The 22,793-nt window shown below is 42.6% G+C and overlaps 1 protein-coding gene across 1 annotated transcript in view; it reads left to right on the top strand.

Annotated features, from left to right (window-relative positions):
• LOC138293845 (extracellular calcium-sensing receptor-like) overlaps positions 1 to 15,227 on the top strand; it is a 224,843-nt gene extending 209,616 nt beyond the window's left edge. The window contains exon 5 of the mRNA XM_069233155.1: positions 14,314 to 15,227. Within this exon, the coding sequence (XP_069089256.1) occupies positions 14,314 to 15,227 (914 nt within the window). The remainder of the gene's footprint in view (positions 1 to 14,313) is intronic.
• Positions 15,228 to 22,793: the final 7,566 nt, after the last annotated feature.

Raw genomic sequence — 22,793 nt, 5'->3', positions numbered from 1 at the left:
TGGACAAAAAAGAAACAAAGTCTCCAAAATCTGCAGCATCTATGTCTGACATTGTATAGAGCTCAGGTCCGGGCGCACACTGCAGAGATGTGCGGGTCTGCGTTTGAAATGAATAAAATGAGCACCTTTGTGCTCAGCACAATGACATCCATTAGTGCACAGAGAAAACAACAGAACTAACGGGCAAATGTGCTGGGCCTGCAGAATATTTAACAGAATGTCATTATTGGAGGATTTCTCCATGAAGCTACTGGTATAACCCCAGCTGCCTTTGAATGAATGAATTAATTAATTAATGTTTCCATTCACTGGAAAGTCATCCTCGAAGTCTAGACATCATGAGCCGATTCGGAGGACCTGTGTGGGAATAGGACAGGCTCTGGGCACTAAGAGTCTCCCTCATTTATACTCGGCTCCCCAGTACACTGCCTTTATCACATCATTTGCTCATCTGGTGTTTGGAATTGTACATGAGCAAATAATGTGTGCACATTATTTACTGAACACTGCATCTTTCAGGAAATACACTGTGCGTGCAATCTGCGGTCTTACACTGCATCTGTGGATAGAATCTTTAAAAGAGCTCATGGAAGGTGGAAGTATGACTATGCCTCTTTACTTTCTGTTGCTCGCGTTGCTTTAGTGTCAAGCTGTCCTGCGGGCATGCCTTTCATTTTCTTTAACTTTCTTTGCTCCCTGTAATTAATAATTTATTTAAATACATGTAATTTGGATTTAAAGGTCATGCTAGGACTTGAACTCTTGACCCACTTATCATCACCTTTTTTTACGTGACTATCAATGTTTGAGCTGTCTTTTCCCACAGACACATACTTTTAATTACATCAAAGCAGCTGCCACACACAATTCCAAAATAATGTAAGATTTAATAATAAACTGACAGTAAGGAGTAACCAGGTGTCTGGTGAACACACAAGACAATCAAGCTTCAATAAATAGGTCCGTCGGAAGGGAATACAGCCGCAGCCCATCTTTTAGGCCCCGCATGGAGAGTGCCTGTCAGGCTGAGCAAAGGTCAGCCTGACAGACACTCTTCATGTTCAGATCAGGCAGCCAGGAGTGAGACATATGTGATTTGCCCAGATTCCTAGCTGCCTGAGCCCAAGTTTGCTGGGCTGAGGAGGTCACAGCTCCTATGGCCATGACCTCCTCAGCACAGCAAAGGCCCCTCCAAGCCCTTCCCCTCAGTGGCGAGGGGAAGCGTCACGAATTGACTTTGACCTGGGCGCTTCAAGTTTAAGCCCTGAAGCTCCCAGGGCGAGTGTCAATCAGTGACACCTCTTCACAGAGTGGGGCGGGGTCAGCAGTCTCACTGACCCTAGCCCACTCTGTGACGAAGTTGGAACTGCTGCCTTCCCTCACTGAAGACAGCAGTCCCAACCCTCCTCGGACCTCCGAGGCTGAAGAGGTGTGGGGGGGGATGTGTGTGTGTTTTTTTTTTTTTTTTTAAATGAATGTTTGGTGCGTGGGTGTATGTTTGAATGTTGATAAGTTGTGCTGCTCGCCCCCTCCCTCCTAAAATTACCAGCCACCAATGAGCGGATAATTGATAATGTGCAATGAAATTAAGTTCCCAAAATTTCGACATTTCACTGCACATTAGCCCTAGTTTTAACCAAGAACTCCACTTTTTAAAGCTCAAAAAAGACTCCAACTAAAGTAAAAGTTTAAATACACTCACTGCCTGGGCCTGCTCTCAACACCGAACACAAGGAGTTTATCTTAGGCTCCACTCCAGTCGTGCATGCGTGCCTGCAGCAAATGAGTTATCAGTGACCTCACCTCAAGCCTGGTCCCACCCCTGCTTTTCACAATTATTTTTTACATACATTTAGACAAAAGCACACACACTCTCTCTCCCTCTCAGTTTTTTGTTATTGGTAATTTTATAAATTGTGTTTTCCCTCCCTTAGTACCCCTACCAATCCATATTCCTCTCACTTTCCACTGCCCCCTGGGCCCCTCCCATGCACACTGCTTGTCGTATAATGTATTTAAACATTACATGCCAGACTGATTGACTGAAAATCAGAAGCTCAACCCTGTAGTGTTAGGGGTCCCAGGCCCTCACGCTACTAAAATGAGGTGACACAGACACATGGTTAGGGTTCTGTTAACTGGTCACAGACATGTGTGCCCGGCCCTTTTTTTTTACAGGGTCACCTGACCTGTGACGCCTGTGTTGGATCTGTGTGGGGTGTGTGTGTAAAGCCATCCCTCAGCCGAGTGGCTGGAAGAACACTAGAACGTGTCCAGGCGGACACTACAACCTCCCACCCCCAATTTTATTGACCAAATTACGCCCTAGTTCTTTGCCCCAGTTATGCCGCACGCTGCACCTAAAAACCCAATAATCTTTATTATTAAACATTTTTAATATGGTGAACAAACAGGGAGGCAATACCCCTGTGCCCCTATGAAGAAACTGCTACTGCAATTAAACTCCTTTATCACACGCTTGTGAACTCACCTGTCTCTGAATGAAATTGTGAAGGTGTTAGCTGGGGTGAGTAGCACACCAAAGGCTTTCATTGAGACACATATTGCTGCAATTCATAGCTATCCCTCACACTTGCCTGAACCTTAACACAATGCCATTGTCTCCAGACAACTCAAATACAAGCAGCAACTTTTCCTTAGTCCCTTCGAAAGTTCACTTTTTAAATGTGCTAACCAATAAAACTCCCATTTGCTTTAGTAATGTTCTCATTTGAGATAATTCCGAGTTTAAATTCCACATATGTAATTTTTAAATGTACAAGTGATATCTAAATGTTTTTCCATATTTTGTTGTGTGAACATTTTTATTGTAATTTTTTCTATTATAAATCGCGTAATCAGGCAGATCGATTCAGAGCAGAAATCTAAAAAATTATATGATCACTATTCTCATTTCTCTAATGTATCCCTCCCATACCAACAATATTGGACTGCAACTTTTCCTAAAGCACACTCATCATTCATAAATGTGTGTTTCATTATTGCATGACAGATATACACATGCATTATTTTATGCTATGTAAATATGTGTGCAAAGGCAGGCATACATTATTCTTTTCATATTTCTGTAACATCTCAAGCATTTTCTGCTTTGCGGTGACAAGTTAAGCAGTACTATCTGCCACTTGAAGAACCGTATCTTGGAGCACATTAGGGCAGAACACAGAATGACGATAACAACTATGCCATGACCAAGCATCTAAAAAATCATTTGGCTACATATGAGATATTATGGCATTGCAACAATAAAAAAACATGATCGTGTAGGGGACAGAGTTCAGAAACTGAGACGGCTAGAATCTAAGTACATCATTAGATTAAAAACTAAGACTCCATTTGGGTTGAATGGTGATGAGGAATTATATTGTCACCTTTAAATATACATAGCAAATATCAATATAATAAGAGATATTCTCACATAAAGAATTAATTGCATCATTGGTTGTGAAGAGGGTGGTTATTAACCACAATATTGGAGAAATCCATTTGATGCACACTGATGGGCTATTAGACCCACAAATGTAAATAAAAAAAAATAAAAAATAAATCTGTTTAAAAAGAGCAAAAGTAATATAAATGGTATGTAAAAAGAATGATACAAGGCATTAGAATAGCATTACTGTGGATGTATATTTATTGTTTGTAGATGGAGGGTTATATAAAAATATCGGTTGTGACTAGAACAAGTAATAAGCAGGATTTATTTATCTTTTGATTTTATTTTACCTTTTTAGTAATATGTATATAAGTATGACGTTGTTGCACGAGAGGTTTGATTATAAATTGGAAATTTTTCTTTTTTGTATTCACTTTTTATTGTTATTAACTACATATCCCAGAATGCCACATAAAGGCATGTTGTGATAAACAGTATATATAGCTCAAATTGGATTGGTTTGTCACCTTGATCAAGACCTTGTAGGTTGAAACGCATTGGTGATTGTTGGAGGTATCATTTTGCACATTAAAAAGAAGAACTGACTATCCTGTGAGTGCTGCATCATTGACTAAATGTCAAAGTTGTATGGTGATAGTTATATATATATATATATATATATATATATATATATATATATATATATATATATATGTGTATATATATATATATACATATCTAAATAGATAGATTGATAGCTGTAGCAGTATTGTGTTTTGTAGCTTTAACTGTGTAAGTTCACTTGCATACATAACAAACCTATGAAGTCTGCATGAGCTTTACAAAATACATTATTGCTAATGTTCTAGGGCATAATATATGCTGTGTTCTTTGTATGTGTGTGTGAGAGCACAAGTACACAGGTAAAGAGGGGTGATGAAGTGATTGCGGGCATTTTCACTGTAGGCAGCAAAACTTTAGTGTGCGAGCCGGGGAGGTAGAGCTGGACCCGATATGGGCCCGCGATTAAATGCCCCCTGAGGGGTAGGGGCCTGCGAGACAGGAAGCGAAAACCTGGGAAGCGGCATAACCGGGATTGGCCGGCATCTTTCAAATAGGCCATCCGCAACTCCATGGACCTAGATAAAAAGGGGACAACAACTGCGGCACACAGAACTGCGGATCAAGAATCTGATTGCAAGCTGACCTGCTGGGAGACCTGCCTTCAGGATACCATGGTGACAGAGGACCACTGGCTACAGTGACGTGACTCTGCAATGGCCCACGGAGCATGTAGATCTTCAGGCGGGTGAGGCGGCATGAAGCAGAACATGGAGCTGAAAGAAGTGTGGGGCGCGCCATCAGAGTACCACTGGAGTGACACAACTCTACCAGACTCAGCACCCTAATCCAAGCTTGGTTTCGGCAGCAGAGGACCACGGGAGTGATGCAACTATGCCCCCCCCCAGCACTAGAAGAAGAGGAAGTGAGCCTTCCCCGAGCACCCGAAGAGTCCGGAAGACAGCAGTCTTGCAGGATGTGAGTCAACAGGAAGAAGAGGTGAGCAGTACTGTGGGAGGAACCATGCCCGCAGTGAGTCGTCAGGGGAAGAGGTGAGCAGCACGGCGAGGGTAGCCTTTCAACAGTGCTGTGGAGATGCATCCCAGGCAGGACGGGGCCTCACGACTTCTGCAGTCATAATCGAAACCATTCTTGAAGAGCCGGCAAGGCATTTCTTATTCACATACCCGAGCAAAATAAAGGTGATTCCCTCTTTGCTGAGGCAGGCGGGGGCACACCAAACACAAGGCCGATAGGGACTGGGGGCCTGTTATTATTTGGCAAAGTATTGGTCAAGAGTCAGTAGATTTCCCCTTTCCTGAAGCAGGCAGGGGCCGCACAGCAATATACAAAGCCGATGTGAACTGGGGTTTTTTATTTTCCAAGCACCACGATATTCACTTTTTATGCACCACCCCTTTGTCCATGCACTGTAAATAGGAGCCATAACTTTAGCAACACAGAGACTTAACAAGATGCTATTTTACGAGTAGTGAAGGGTGTCACTGGGGCAAGAAGGCCAAAAAAGGCAAGACGGGAGCCAAGCACCAGCAGAGGGCTTGAAAGGAAGTGCCCGCTCATTTTAGAGTCATTTGCAGAGGAGCAAGCATGTAAACGACAAATTAAAACTAGAAGACGTGCAACTTAATCCCCAGAGCTTGACGAGGACCTACAGGGGATGCTAAAAGCAGCAAGGTGGCTAGTAGGCAGGCAAGGAAAACAGTGAGTGATTTCCCAGGTCATGGCCCCATTGAAGCAGGAGGGCCAACAGAAAGGGAGGAAAGAGGCAAAATCTAGGCAACCCACCAAGGAGCACATACAGGAGAGTGACAGTGCTCACCTGGCCCAAGGAACAAGGGGCATGTAGCCAGAACGGTGGCCCGATGTCAAACACTGTGCCAGAGGGCTGGGGTGGAGGACGTCACAAGGTGACAAAGCCAGGACAGGCCAAGGAAGGGACAGGTATGTTATAACGCTAGCAGCTTGGAACAGTAGCATCGAAGATGGAAGCTAAACTGACAAAGAAGGGCGACTATTGACAAACCCTTGTCACCTGAGGCCTTCACGGAGGCTGAAGCAGAGCACAAATGCATGCAGCAGAGAGACAAAAATGGTGAGCAATGCGTGCAGCAAAATTGGCAAGTCACGGGGAGCCAGCGGGGCAACAACTAACTTTGGGACACAAGTGGGGGTGATTAATTCAACGAAGAAAGGTATGCAATCACAAGGTGATAGGAAAAACCCCATTGCGAGTAGCAAGGCAAACTCACGGCAAGGGGGATGAACCCCTGGGTGATGCAGGCACATCAGGCAAATTCCCCATGGTGGGCTTGGCCAGGGGTAGGGAGCAGTCACAACATGGGTTTCACACCCTTTTGGTGGCCTGAGATGGCCCCATGGCCTAGGCATGAAGGAGGATGGCGGGGCCCAATACCATAGTGTAAAAACATATGCCAAAAGAAGGGGAGAGCAGAGCGCATGGGGACATGAATAAAAGGAAAAACAAGGACTCATCACAGGATACCTCAGCAGGTGCTCAGGAGCAGGACACAGGTAGCAAGGAGGGTGACACTGGGGCCGCCAAAGGAAAGGCGAATGAGCCTGTAAAGGCAAGCTCGACAGAACAAGAAAAGCTAGTCAGCAAAAACATTAGGCTGTCCCCAGGTGATCCACCAGTAATGGCAAAAGAGACAGGCCTAGCAAGCCACATCCCTTTAACAGTAATAGAGAGGATATGGAGTAAAGAGTTCATAGACATTTTCTCCCTATTAGAAGTACACAAGGCGGGCCTCGATCTGATGACACAAGACAAAAAAGAGGAAGGCAGGAGGGATAGATGCAAGCCTAGGGTGGACAGAACCAGTGAGAACTGGGTATGTGCATTCAGAACATTAGCGTGTGCATTTGTGGAACAATTCCCAAGCAGCGTAGCAGCCCTGTATTTACACGAACAGCGGATGCGCAAGGCACGACAAAATTACCAAAGGGCTGCCTGGCTGCATTATGATGAAGGATTTAGAAAAAAAATGCAGACCTGGCCGGTTACAGAATGGGACCAAAATGATGTTGAGGTGTTTACCAACAACATGGTAGCGGCCAGGAAGGGAGTGATCAATCGGGAGCCAAATGTTCGCCCCCCCTGGGGGGACGGAGAGATCATTTTCAAAGCGGGTGAAGCCCAAGAATCCTACAGGGAGTAAGCACCACAGGAGTGGGCCAGCAACATGCTGGAGGTACGACAAGGACGAGTGCAAATGGGAGGAGGCCAGTAAATTCAGGCACTGCTGCAGCAGTTGCAGAGGGGTCCACCCGTCAGTGGATTGCTAAAAGCAGAGAGTGGGAGACCACAGGTTCAACAAGAAATGCCCGCCCTTGTGAGGGGAATGAGAGGGAAGAATGACAGGACTGAGCAGCACCCCTCCCAGCCCCCATTGAGACTAAGAGGCTAACCAGGGCGCTCGCCATCTACCCAAGGGAGAAAGACAGACAGCTGCTACCAGAGGAGTGTTCACCATACAATTCCACAGCCCCATCAAGCAACAGCTATGCCAGAATCTAAAATCAGTCAGGGACAACCCAGAGGTGGCAAGACAAAAAAGAGATAAATAACTTCTGCTAGGTAGGGTAGTGGGCCTCTTCCCCAAGCCACTTATAGACAAAATTGTGGTCTCCTTCCTGGGTCCGGTGCCCAAGAAAGGGCATGGTAAAAGGGGAGTCCTTAAAAAATGGGCTGGAGCAGATAAGCTGCTCTGTCTCTTACGCAACAGTGGATGCTGCTATTGACCTCATAAAAGCAGCTGGGAGAGGTGCCCTACTAGCAAAAGCAGACATTGTAGCAGCCTTTCTGCTATTAACGGTGCACTCAAATAGTTACTACCTCCTACGCTTCAAACTTGGGGAATCATACTACTCTGACAAGTGTCTCCCAATGGGGTGCCCTATCTTTTGCTCATATTTTGAGGCTTTCATTCATGTCTTGGAATGGATGCTCCGATCCCAGGTCTCGCAAGGAGAATGTACACATTACCTAGGTGATTTCCTATTCATAGAAAGAAGGCACTCACCCCAAATGTGAGTCACAACTGGAGGCTTTCTACAGGTTAGGAGGGGACATGGAATGCCACTGTCAAGTGCAAATATGAAGGGGCCAACTACAAATCTGTTTTACCTGGTGATAGAGCTAGACACAGTGGCAGACATCGACCAGCTCCCTCAAACTAAAGTAACAGAACTCAAGCAATGCCTCCAGGCATGGGGCTGCAAAAGGAAGACAACTCTGAGAGAACTGTGACAGCTGATGGGGGAACTAAATTTTGCTAGCAGGATAATCCCCACAGGCCAGCCCTTTGTCAGGAGACTAACAGGGCTGACAAAAGGTTTGATCAAAACACATCACAGAGGTGAAACAGGATTTGGAGCAATGGACAGGGTTCCTTGACAACTTTAATAGGGTCTTGATGTGGAGGGACCCATGGGTATCCTCTCATCAACTGGAACTTTTTACAGACGTAGCAGTAGGCGAGGACTTTGGGGCAATACTGGCATAACATGGGACATGGCTCACTGGTCTCAAAGCTGGCATAAAGAAGGGTTAACATGCAACATCACACTCCTGGAACATTTCCCAATTATAGCCACGTTCATGGTGTGGGAAACCCAAGTGGCGAATAAGCAAATCCCACTTGGGTCAGACAACCAGGGATTGTACGGGCAATCAACCTCAGGACAGGGAGATGCCGGGCAGTGATACGCCTTTTGAGGCATCTGGTGGGCTGCCAGCAGTGGAGAAATATTGCAATCAGGGCGAGGCACATCCCAGGCAGAAAACTATAATATGGGTGTGACACCCTGTCCAATTTTCAATGGCAGAGATTCAAGAAGCTATCCCCTCAAGCAGAGCCAGATGGGGCATCAATACTGGGCCACCTATGGAGACTAGTGGAGTAGACCTGAGCTGGTTAGTGGATAATGCACTGACCCCCAAAAAAGCAATAGATAGCGTAAGTGCTGGGACACTTTCCAGTAGGCAACAGGGGTGGACATGCAGAGTGAGGTCACAGACCAGGAGGTCCATAGCTTGGGTGTACTCCGCGGGCAAGACTAAGACCTGGGCCCAAACACACCTCAGCGCATCAGCCTACTACTAGGCGTAAGGCCCTGCTAATTCAGTCATGTGCAGAGCAGCCATGAAGGGCTTGGAAAGATTGTACCCCAAGCCAAGGGATAATAGACTCCCCATTCATTTCTCCAAACTTAAAGGTCTCCTGGTAGCGCTACTGGAGGTGTGCCGTGGTAGGGGAGAAGTGACACTGTTCACAGCAGCGTTCGCTTTAGCATTCTTCAGGGCCTTTATGATGAGCGAGCTCGTGGCCCCATCCAGGAGACACACTGACAAGGCATCTATCGGGGGTGAGAATATAACTGTAGGCAAAAGGCAGTTGATAATTCTTCTGCGGAGGTCAAATACTGACCAGGAAGGAAAGGAAAAAGTGATTCGGCTGAATTGTCCGAGATGCAGGCACATCTGCCCAGTCTGCCCGCTGAGCTCATACATGGCACAGGGATTCACAAAGGGACTGCCCCTGTTCAGGCATGAGGATGGCACCTTTTTGAGCCAATTCCAATTCATTGCCATCCTGCGGCTGGCCCTAAAAATAAGCAGGCCTTCCCCCAAAATTGTTTGGGTCCCACTCAATCTGCATAGGGGCATCATCCAGCGCAGCAGCACGTCGGTTGAACGAAAGGCACATTAAGTGCATAGGGTGAAGGGGGTCAGTGCTTTCAAGAGCTACATAAAACCTATGATCTCTTAAGTGTCATTTGTTTCCACAACAAGCCCAGATGGAAGATGCTGCACGGTGTGGATTGTAGGCCACTCTTACATATCCACAGCAAAGCAGTGGGCTGAAGCCAGGAGGGACTACCAGGGCCTATGGCTGCATAGCACAGTACATAAGTGGTGGGGCTGGGCCACCCAGGCATGAGATGGGAAGAACTGCTCCTGACCCTGCAAGGTGCGCTGACCAAAAACACACAGACCAGACGTGGTAGTCATATACTTCGGAGGGAATGATCTGGCCTGCCTGCCCTGCAAAGATCTACTAGGAGCCATAGCTTTCGGGCTCACGATGGGGACAAGACTGTTATGCCCAGCAGATGTGACGTGGTCTGAGATCATTGGCAGAGCGGAATCGAGGTGGGCTAGAGACCACGGGGTGGTAGATTGATCTAGGAGAAAACGGAATATCTCAATGTCCAAGCTTTGCAAGTCAAACGGGTGGTGATTCATACGGCATGGGCTCATTAACTTGAGGATACCGGTGTACCACACGGCCAACAGAGTACACCTGACAGGGGGCAGCAAGGACATGTTCTTACTTAACATAGTAGTGGAGTTGGATTTACTCGGATTCTCTTAGTTCTCAGGAAAGGGGAGCTGCACACAGTAGGGGAATTGCGAGCAGCGTAGCGGAAGAGACACTCAGACAGTCCATAAAAAAGCACAAATCAGGGGGAACAGTCACTCTGTCAGTGCCCTTGGGATGCCTAATGGCAAGGGCACGAGGAGAGTAACAAGGACGAACACAAGGGAGCAGCGGCAGGCGGGTATGGCATTTGCAGCCCGGGCAAAGCTAGGGGTTGCCCAAAAGGACTTGGCAGCAAGGGAAGACTAACCTCCAGCATACACTGAAACCCCCAACCGGTCAGATAGGAATGTCAAAACAACATGGGACGTATGTATGACCACTTGTGTGACGTGTTATGAACCATATAATGATACTGAGTATGTAATAAACCACGGCCGTTATAATTCCAGCAATGTCTCTGGTGTATGTTTGTAGCTGGGAGTGAGCCAGTCTCTTGCACATCTAGGAGGGGTTAAGGCCAATCCTGGTGGTTCAAATCAAATTAACAAAATGTTTAAAGCTTTTGTGTAGTGCAATTTCTAAAACAAATACTCTCTAGAATTAGATTATACGAGGTACTGGCCACCATGGCATTTTCCCTTGACCTCTTAACGATAATAATACATCTCCAAAAAGACAATTTTGCACAAGTTGTATGGGTCTCCAATAACATATTCTCTGATAAAATTAACATTATCGAAGGAGTCCACCTGGTTTACATCTTGACTCCCATACAGTTTCTGTTTTTATTTATGGTTATTGTGGCTTTTTGGTCCATTGTGGCAATGATTCTCCAACACTAGCTGACCAAAAGGTTCCAGCATTAATTTTTGCTGATTACTCCGTTCTTATTTTACAAGCTCCCAAGGGTCTACAAGTTCTTGTGCAAAGGTTTTCTCTATCTTTTGTTACTAATGTGTTAGAGATCAATGCCCAGAAAACCGAATTTATGGCCTTTAACCAAAGGAAGAACTTCACAGGGAATATTAGGTTGGGAGAGAATATCCCTGAGATGGTAAAAGAATTTGATTACCTTGGAATTAGGATATCTGGTTCCAACTCGTGGAGATCATGTTACCAAAAGCTCCCTCCTGATTAAGCACAGGGCCTCATTTTTACTTAAGTTTGCTTAGAGGACACTTTCTCCTGCCTTAGAAATACACAAAGTCAAGCCATAACTGTGTCACTTTAGGGTGCAAAAGTATGGGGTTATATGTACCTGCAAAGTTATGGGTTGAGGGGAATAACTTTATTACATTGTTATTGCACATGGGGCAAGGTTCCACACTCCTCTCCACTAAGATTAGCTCTTTTTCTAAAGCTTATTGCAGAGTATGCAAATTGAGGTCCATTTTCTATTGGGTTTGAATTTGAAGTATTGAACAGCAGGTACCATATATTGATGCACTGAGCAATGTTGTATGCCGATCTATGGTCCATAGGATTTGCTAGCTGAACCAAGTCAAGAGGTGCTTGATAGTCCTAGGTTTGACAGCCTCCACCATTCGTCTGCTGAGAAGCTATTGTAAATGAAAGGTTTTGCAGTTGCTTCAAGGAACAAAGGGGCAGATTTAAGAGCCCCATGAGCCATATATTGCCACATTAGATTAATTTTCTTTATGCCAATGTGGCAATATATGGCAAAAGCACAGCGCCATATTTCCAAAGTGGCACAATGCATGCACTGCACCTCTTTGTGACCCCTTGCGCCACATTATGCCTGTGCCAAGCATAATGTATGCAAGGAGGAGTTCCCCTGTTTGGCGGGGGCCAAAAAAATGGGCGGAAAATCGCAAAGATTTCTTTGTGCCAGTTTTTCTGACATTTTTAATGCCTGCTCAGAGCAGGCGTTAAAAGGGGGCACACAATTGGTTACAATGGCCCCTATGTACCCTGAACAATACATCAATAGGGTGACAAATGTTGATGCTATTGCCCCCTATCCTGTGCCATAGTGCGCCGTATTTTAAATACAGCGCACACATGGTGGCGGTAGTGGGGCGCTAAGCGGCGCAAGAAAACCAGCACCACTTTTCTTAAATCTTCCCCAAAGTGAATCATCTGTCTCCCTTGGTAGCCAGTCACAAGATTTCCTGCTCCATAAAATGGTATTTTATTATGAGGTCACCCGACGCCTCAGCTTCTACGTCCCCACCCGCCTCCTCCGTTCCTCTGGTCTCGCACTCGCTGCCGTCCCTCGCATCCGCCGCTCCACGGCGGGTGGGAGATCTTTTTCCTTCCTGGCGGCCAAGACCTGGAACTCCCTCCCCACAAGCCTCAGGACCACCCAGGACCACTCCACTTTCCGGAGACTCCTAAAAACCTGGCTTTTCGAGCAGCAGTAACCCCCCCCCCTTTCCTCTAGCGCCTTGAGACCCGCACGGGTGAGTAGCGCGCTTTATAAATGTTAAGGATTTAAAGGATTTAAAGGTATTGTTAAATTGCCTCCACCCTCTTTAAGATCGCTTTTCTTGAAGGTTAGATACAGAGGCCCATATTTATACTTTTTGATGCAAACCAGCGCCGGCACTTGTTTTCGCCAAAAAAAGTACTGCCCGCTAACGCCATTCCTACACACCAGACGGGTGCCTTATTTAAGGATTGATGTTAGGCGGCGCTATGGGCTGGTCAGAGTAAAAAAAAATGACTCAAGCCAGGCAGCGCCGGCATAAGGGAAAATGGGGGTTGTGCATCAAAAAATGGTGCAAGTCAAGTTTGAGTCAAAAATCATGGCTCAAACCAGACTTGCGCCATTTTTTGACGCACAACCCCCCTTGAAATGACTCCATTCTTAGCAAAGACAGGAGTCATGCCCCCTTGCCCAATGGCCATGCCCAGGGGACTTCTGTCCCCTGGCCATGGCCATTGGGCACAGTGGCATGTAGGGGGGCCCAAGTTAGGCCCCCCATGCCACTTTAAAAAAAAAAAATGATACTTACCCCAACTTACCTGTACCTACCTGGGATGGGTCCCCTCATCCATGGGTGTCCTCCAGGGGTGGGCAAGGGTGGCCGGGGACGTCCCTGGGGCAGGGAAGGGCACCTCTGGACTGCTTCCATGGTCAGAGACCATGGAAGTGGGCTCACATGTCCCTTAACGCCTGCCCTCAACCAGGCGTTAAAAAACGGCGCACATCAAGCTGGGCGACGTTTTTTAAGGCCTGCCCCCTCCTGTGCCTCAAAATGACGCAGGAGTATAAATAAGGTGCACAGGCCTTAGAGTCATTTTTTGGATGGGAACGCCTACCTTGCATGTCATTAACATAAGGCGGTTTCCTGCATCCAAAAAATGACACACACTGAGGAATTTTGACGTTCGCGGGGTCAGGCGTCATAGTAGAAATATGGGAAAAGGTTGGCGCTGAATGTGCTTCAAAACATTTTACGCACATTCGGCAAAAACAGAGTATAAATATGTCCCAGAGTTCTTCTAATAGTCGCATTTACATTTTCTTGGACGTTACATGTTATTACGTAAAAATTGTGCTCTGTATGCAGTTGCACTGAAGAATCGCAGTAACATCTATTTTTCTTTGGCGTCGCTTATTGAAAATGCAGAGCCAAATGGATTGTACCATTATGTTATTTTATGGGGATATCAGCTTGTAGTAATGCATTAAAAATATATAAAACTAACACTGACATGCATATAGTTTTTGCTGTTTCTAAGATTCTACCTGTTGCATGGCTTATAAGGCTTAAATATGTATGGGCGATACGGCCTCTGAATTATAGGTATGATATTTATATAATTATGTTTATTGTTTGATTTTCAAATTGTGATTTTTTTTTTTGCGTCTGAAGACTTTGTATTTTACTGTTATAATAGTTGCATTTGTTGATGGATTTTATTATCTGATCCAACAGAAAAATGTTTTTAAAAAAACAAATACTCCATGTGCATGCAAACCAAGGTGCTTTCTTTAATCGGGAATGTGTTTGTTTGTAGGTGCCTCTGAATGTGTTACATGCCCAGATGACCAAAGATCCAATGGAAAAAGAGACCGCTGCATTCCAAAAGTTATAGAATTCCTGGTGTATGAAGACCCTCTTGGCATAACTTTGTCCTTCTTATCTGTTTTCTACACCCTTGCCACCGCTCTCACCCTAGCAGTGTTCTATGTATACCGTGGCACCCCCGTTGTTAAAGCTAACAACACAACTCTCAGTTACCTCTTCCTGTGTTCCCTCATACTCTGCTTTCTCTCTGCCCTTATTTTTATTGGAAGGCCCACAGAGATGACCTGCATGCTACGCCATGTGCTCTTTGGAGTCATTTTTGCAGTCTGCCTCTCCTGCCTACTTGCCAAGACGGTCACGGTTATTGTTGCTTTCGGTGCCACCAGACCAAACAGCCAGTTAAGGAAGTGGGTGGGTGTTAAAGCAACATATTCCATTGTTCTGGCCTGTTTTGCTGTTCAAGCTGTTCTTGGAGTGACCTGGGTTAGCATTGCCCCCTCTTTCCCAGAGGTTCATAGTGGTGCTATTTACGGAACAATGGTCATTGAATGCAACGAAGGGTCTCCAGTGATGTTCTCATCCATGATGATATTCCTAGGACTTCTGGCAAGCATGACCTTCATCTCAGCCTTCCTAGCACGGAAACTGCCAGACAGCTTTAATGAAGCCAAGTACATCACATTCAGCATGATCATATTCATCAGTGTCTGGCTTTCTTTTTTCCCAGCCTACATCAGTACGAAGGGGAAGTACATGGTTGCGGTTGAAATATTTGCCATCTTATCTTCTAGTGTAGGGCTTTTGTGCTGTATATTTTTCCCAAAATGTTACATTATTATTCTGAAACCAGGCATGAATACCAAAGAATATTTAACAACTAAATCGAGATCTGTTCAGAAGTAGTAGTAAACAGTCTATTGTTTAAACATCCCTGTTCTGGACTACCAAGGTTGAGAAGAACCAGATAGGTGAAAAAACCTGTGCAGTCTGGATTTGATTTGTAGCCTCCTTTAAAAACCTTACAACCCTCATCATCATGAATACCATAATCCAAAGATTAATAGAGTTTATCAGCTCATCTCTACTCATATGTACTGACGCAGTCCAACAACCTACACCTCATCATCTTTGCTGCACCTCACCGGCCTAGATCGTTGCTTCCTAGATTATAGTACATACCATGTTATTCTACTCAGTGTAGTGCACCAAACTACACTATGGAGAGGTTAACCAAAACTGAAACAAACCACCAGAAGATCCTAAAAATATGCAGCAATTGACATCCTACAGTGGGCACTGTGTGCATGACCTGTCACGCAAAGAGACAACTCCAACATCCTCCTATACACATCTGCCTCGCGTCACTGCACCATACTTAACCTTTATGTACAAAGGCACCTCATAAATCTCAAACCAAACCATTGGTATCGACGCACAAGAAATTTCCCCAAGAAACCTATAACAATGGAAATAACCAACACAGTAAGCAAGTTCTACAGCAGCATAGCCAAATATAGCATCAACATCTACACTAAATTACAGATAACAACAAGAGAACGGTGCTCTACAAGAACATCAAAGATGTGCATAACCCACTCTTCCTTTTCTACCCCATAGCTGGTACAAAAACAACTGGCATTAGTTATTTAATTAACAAAAAATCATCATCATCAACAGAATAAGCCTCACAAATACCTGTTCCAGAATTACACGTCTACTCATATGATGTCCACAGCTAAAGCTCATTGGAACCTCTAACCCTACCACTGCAATGCTTGGGTTTTAAAAGCATAAGTCCAGCGGGTCCAAAGTTTTTCCTGCAGCTCACTGCAGGCCGCAGAATATTAGGTTTGAAGAATACTAAAGCTTCCTAGTTGTGATTCCACCTCGTGCCTCTTTCATCCATCTCCAAACACTGCATGCTCCTTTATTCCACTACTACAGGTCCTTTTTCATGAGTTCTTTTAGTTGTTGTCACTGTTTTCCCGTATTTTTCTTAACACAGCTCCCACCTTTTTCTGCCTTTTTTGTTGAAAATCAGTCCTAATCCCCAAAAGTAAGCACCAGTGAACCCACCTTCAAACACCAAAATAAATAGCGCACCGAACCATCTATGTTGCACCATAACTCCACCTCAAGTGCCTACTTATGATGCAATACCACCCTTCCTCCTTAGATCACTACTTCATATCTTTTGTATTTAAACATTTTTTTTTCTTCTGAAAAGCTTTTTTCCCCTCTTCATTGAGAAATTGTGAGACACTCCCACAGAAACTAACGTTTACTCTGATGAACGGGGCACGCACCACTACATCATCCACCATTCCTTAAGGGACATATATCTAGCCAGAAATGCGGTCATCTAGGAATAGTACCACATCAATCTTTATCAATTACTATTCAAGTAGCAATGTGGATGTTGCTGCCACTGTAGCATATACATGGCTGCACTTCACTTGTGACAGTGGCCTCATGAACACAAACACAGGGTAGTTTTGCTTTTTAAGAATACTAAACATGTTGCCATTGTATGACACAGTGAATTATCAAACTCTTCTCTACACTCATTCCTTATGAGAATCTACTACACAGACTGAGTTATTTAATAGTGCCTGACAGCCAATAATTCTTTGGGATGCAGAATTCTAGATCTCGTTAAGCACGCATAGTAGTAACCTGTGCATTACCCAAAGAACACTATTGTCACCATTTTCTTTCTGCTGTAGTGTCTTATGAACAAAAGTATCTTCTTTTACCTAAGTACAGATCTAATGTAACTGTGCCATCACACAATGACTTCCAGTTTTAAAATCATGCCTCTCTGAGGCAGGATCAAACCCAGATCCAAGCACTGCACTGCTACATGGCCCTGTAAGGCGTCTTCCCTTTTCATTTCACCTGTACACAATTGCAGATTTCCTTGGTGGATCCCACACTGTTTCTCAAAGAGCATGATGCCAAAATGGCCATGCCTCTTTATACAAATCAAGCCATACAGGTCAGAGATCAAGTTTTGCTCCAAGTTAATTTACAATCAAAAACGTTCTGTGGCAATACACTGCTCTCTAGGAATCTGAACACTAGCTACACTGCTTGAAAGTTGTCTCACTTCCCAGGCAATCTCTTATCCAGACCTGCCAAGCTCATATAAAGATCCTCATATGAAAATGAGTTCTAACTCTCTCTGCCAACCACTATTTTTAGATTTGTCTGCATCTTCAAAGTTAATAGCACAACGAAGACAGATTACCCAGCAGAGAAACTTCACAACAGGATGATACCGACCACACAATGCATATCAAAGGCCACAAACAAGATCCAAAAAGTGGAAATAAAAGAAATAAGGTGGCATACCTTCAGCAGCCAGATAAAATACAGGGTGAAGTATCAGAATATTGTGACCTAACTATTGTCTGCAAAAGTATTGAAGTCTATTCTCAAACTACTTTTTGTGGGACATTTAGTAATACTGCTTAGTACTTTTCACATACCACACAATGTAGTTTTCAGACCTACATGCTGCGATCTCTGCCTCTCCTAAAGTTTCTAGGCAGAGATGTCAGCCACAAGCATAGAGATGTCCTCACACGTAGATCTACGTTTTAGTATTAAATATGGGAGGGACAGGAAGAAGAGGATGGAAAAATTAGACTACTTAAATATAAATGGGAGGAGATCAGGGAGGGGTAAAGTGGGGTTTAGGGGAGGTCATGCAAAAGCAGTACACCCTCCCACACAAGAGTAAGCTAATTGCTTTTCACAAACTGCAGTTCTGAAGTTGCTACAGCCAAAAGTATCCCAAACCATGTGTAAATGCACTCCAACCAAGCCTTGGACTAAGTTCAGCACCACAGATGGCCACTTATACGTACTGCAACACACTGCCATAGAAAAGACTGGAGGCAGAGTCTTTAAATACCACCCGATAGGAAATAATCTTTAAACAAGTAGCATTTATGGATTTTGGATTTTAAAATATAAATATAAAAATGATCTCTCTCTCTCTCTCTCTATATATATATATATATATATAAAATATATATATATAAAATATATATATATTTATCCATCTATATATATATATTATATATATATATATATATATATATATAATACAAAATTGTGATCTAAGAACAAATGATATACGATACATCATGCGGTTTGATGAAGGTAGTGAGATGACAAAGAACTTGACAAAAGACAATTGGAAATTGTTATTATTGGATGAAGCACTATCAACATCTCTACCTAATCATCCATCGATCACATATACAAGAGCACCAACATTAGGAGATCATTTAACAAATAGCTATATGATCCCACAAAAAAGAAATGTCTCAAATTGGTTAACCAATAATCGACAAGGCTTCTAGAAATGTACAAAATGTAAAGCATGTACTTATGGGAAAAAACATGACACAGTTCACAATAGTTGATGGTAGAATAATGAAAATCATGGAAAGAATAAACTGTGAAACTCCATATGTGATTTATGTTTTGGAATGTGTCTGAGGTAAAACATATGTGGGCAGTACAGTGAATGAATTGAAATTGCGTATTCTGCAACACATTAGGGCAATTAACAATCGGGATTTAACATACTCAATGGCAAAACACATATGGGAGCATCATCAAGATGACCAAAAGGGCTTAAGACATTATGGCATTCAACATATCAAACAACATGACAGGGGAGGAGATCTCAAACAGAGATTAAAAGAATGGAATCAAAATGGATCATCCTAATTGGGAGTGAGATGCCGTGGGGTCTCAATATGGATGCAGAGTTGCATAGACATTTATGAAATATAAGAAATTGAGAGTAATGTTTGAGAATAGGATGAGCTCTGAGAGAAATAAAAGCAAAATATGACTTCAAATATATTTTTCTTTAAGATGTCAAAATGAACACTCTCTAAAGAAAAACATCTTATGAATCTAACATGATGGTGAATATGTGAAAAAAATGTAATAGAGAGACTGGAAAAGGCATATGAGAATATGAATATCTACATGCATATAAAATGTTTTACTGGATGTTAGAGATATGAAGGACATCCAAACCACTAGTTTGAACGAAATGTCCATTGAACTCAATTTAATGGCCATAGGTGTTAGAAAACTTTAGAAAACTCTTGCTTTAATTCCATAGAAATAAATTTGTTCCCGATAAATGGTACTTCACTGATATCTGAATCCAACAGGGATTAATTTGGTTAGTCTACTGATAAAATAAATAGATTAATACTGTGATGGGGTAATTGAAATACTGAGAATTATAATCTGGTTACCTTGCTTTAGGCCGAAAGTTCATATACGAAGATATTTTTTACCTTCAATATGTAAAATCTACAAGGCCATGAATAAAATAAAAATATAAATAGGAATATGGTTAAATTTAAGTATATATAAAAAAAAGTTTAATAAAGAGAGTATTTAGTACTATATATATGTATAAAGAAATAGCTTTAAATTACTTTCAGTAGGCAATATAAACTTACCACAATCCTTTATGTAGGGGACAAAACAGATGATGACATCATGAAACAATAAAAAACGAAAAGTGTTTTCTAATTGGTGTATGGTGGGTGATCACATGATTTAAATACACTGACACACAACTCTATGGCCAGTCGAAGGCTCAGGCCGAAATGTGTTGCCATTAGCGTTTGGATAGCAATTTCTACACGGTGTACTTCACATTATGGAGTAAAGAAGATACCTTTCAAATTGATTGATGGTGCCGGCGTCATTTTTGCGGCAAGAGGCTGATAAACTTTGGTTTCTGTTGCTATGCAGTTGGAGAAATATATATATATATATATATATATATATATATATATATATATAGAGAGAGAGAGAGAGAGAGAGAGAGAGAGTTTAATATTGTTTATTTTGTAAACACATATTTACTATATTTATTATACTATTTAAAATGTATTAAGATTATTTTAGTATTAAAGTTACAATAAACTTTAAAACATGTGTAAAATAATACTTAGTATGTCATAATAATTTGATGATTTTTTAAAATAAATTTTAATACACATGTATTTTAAGGTGAATGGGAATTTATTTAATCCATTTATTAAGGGTAATTTACATTTTGTAATGAATAATGGTTTGATAATGTGCTCTAACATTTTATTTTATCATTTATAGTTTAAAAAGTAAATATTTAACATTTGCAGATTAAATTTATATTCATTTTGTCATTATGTTTTAAAAGTTTAATACACTTTAGTATATTTTCCTTTGTTTTACCATAGGGCGGGGTCGCCAACTTTTTCTGTATTAAAAGTACATTCTGCTCAAACAAAGCACCCTGAGCTACTAGCAAATTCCATTACTATAAAGTGCCTATGTTCACATTACTCAATCACTGCCTTACGCAAAATTATTAGTGGAGACCACCCAATCATTTAGGGTGAAGTTAACAGCAGAAATGGCAGGAAAAAGCTTATCATTATTAAATGCCTCAACCTGTTCAATGCAGCCAAAGCATCATCTGCTTTCTGGCATAAAGGAGGAATCCACAGCAATACTTTCTGCCAATTCAGTTATTATTATCATTCAACCATCCACTTTAAATGTACTTTGGGACTGGAACCTTTTATTTTCATCAGCATTCCAGTTTCCAAAAAATATGTATTTTTTCTATCAAATACTACTTTTCACATGGTCAAACAAACTTAATTTTCTAGAGAAAATACCCTTTCTTAAAAGCAGTCATTTCTGCCTTCAAAATATCAGTTTGACGTTTTTGAATATACACAGTCAGCTTGTCATTCTCATTGCGTATGTACATGTGCCAATGCCTCAGATGGACAAACACCCAATTATTACAAATGTGGCCATACTCACCATAACATCAAAGATGACTGTGGTATGTCAGCAATGCCCATCAGTATACTGGGGCCAACATTGTGCCAAAGCTGGGCACAGTAATAGCCAGGGTGTTCACAATATATCAGTCATTGCCATTATTCTATTTTGGGGGCAGCCACCATTATGTCAGGGATGGTTAAAAGTAGGCCATTTGTGCTCTCAATATGCCTTCATGAGACAATGAAACCAAGAATCACAATAATCAAGCAGGACCATTATTATGCCATTAACACTATTGTGCCATGAACTGGCCCAGTTGTGCCAGAGATGAACCTCATATGATGAGCATAGAAAATACTTTTGGTAGTCCCGAACACCAGGTGTAACTTTGAGGGCACAACACTGTTTGTTAGGGAGGGACAGAATGTCACACACAGAGACCCACATAGATGTGCAGCATGCAAACAAACAAACATTTTCTAAGCTCTGGTTCCAAATACTGCTGTCTCAGCTCTTGGTCTGATCACGCATCAAACTAACAGTTTCACTTTGGCTCCCACAAGCTCACCCTTTGGTGGATCCGCAGTGGTTACTGCTCGGGCTACTGCAGCTACTCTTCTTTTATGGTCCAATGTTCACACACATGGTGTGACTGTAGAGCAGAGCCTACAACATGACCAGATTCTCCGAGGCAGCTGGCTAAATTGAGAGTGGAGACAGATGATTATGTTGCAGACCCCATAAGCCAACACAGTGTGTGTTTGAGTGTTACCAATAGGCTCTGTTATTCATTTGACTGGCTGCAACATTTAGGTTCATGAGTTGAGCAGTAGGGTGATCTCTGCCACAATGCCAGAGCCGTCTGCCTACATGTGAAAAGTTATTAGTAATTACTTTACAGTCATAAATTCAGTCTTATATGTTTTCACCCTCTGCAACGGATGGGTGGAAACATGTAAGTTTTCCCTCGGGCATGATTCTACATTCATAGACGATGAATAGCACAAACATGCAGATTTATACCCAGATGCAGGAGTAGATTTTCACATAAATACCTTTACAGCTCTAAATGTACTTTTATGAACAGTCCCCATCATATTCCTAAGTATCATATACAGAAATGTTGTTCCATTTGAATTAATATTAGAAGATGTACACTCAACACTCAATGGATTGATTTTTTTGTAAGCAATATTAGGGTCACCCTATTTATGCCAGAAGATATTTTTGATAGGGATATTCAGACATACAATCACAAACAAGACTTTGACCTCAGATCAACACTTGACCTCCTCCAAATCAGAATAAGAAGGTCCTTCTTTTCAGACAACACATTCCTTTTCTTACCAAATTCCATTACCACCCTAGTTCTACCCCAATACACAACAAATATTGTTTACATATTGCAACCAGACAGTGTTAATAGGGCAAATGCTCCTGCACTGTAAGGTGACAGACTACCACACATGGGACTGTTTACAATTGCCCACATTTAATAGGAAATATTACTAAAGAGCAGGATGCATCCTTTTCCAAGTTGTATCTCTAGGCTAGGTTACCAAGTGTGGCAGAACACATCACACATCCACATATTAAAAGAAAGTTTGTTAGGAGGAGATGTTAATTATTTATTCCTATATA

This window comes from Pleurodeles waltl, chromosome 4_2 (genome assembly GCF_031143425.1).
Source record: "Pleurodeles waltl isolate 20211129_DDA chromosome 4_2, aPleWal1.hap1.20221129, whole genome shotgun sequence".
Taxonomy (NCBI): Eukaryota; Metazoa; Chordata; class Amphibia; order Caudata; family Salamandridae; genus Pleurodeles; species Pleurodeles waltl.
The sequence above is the reverse complement of the archived record's forward strand: the minus strand, read 5'-3'. Positions and strand labels throughout refer to the sequence as shown.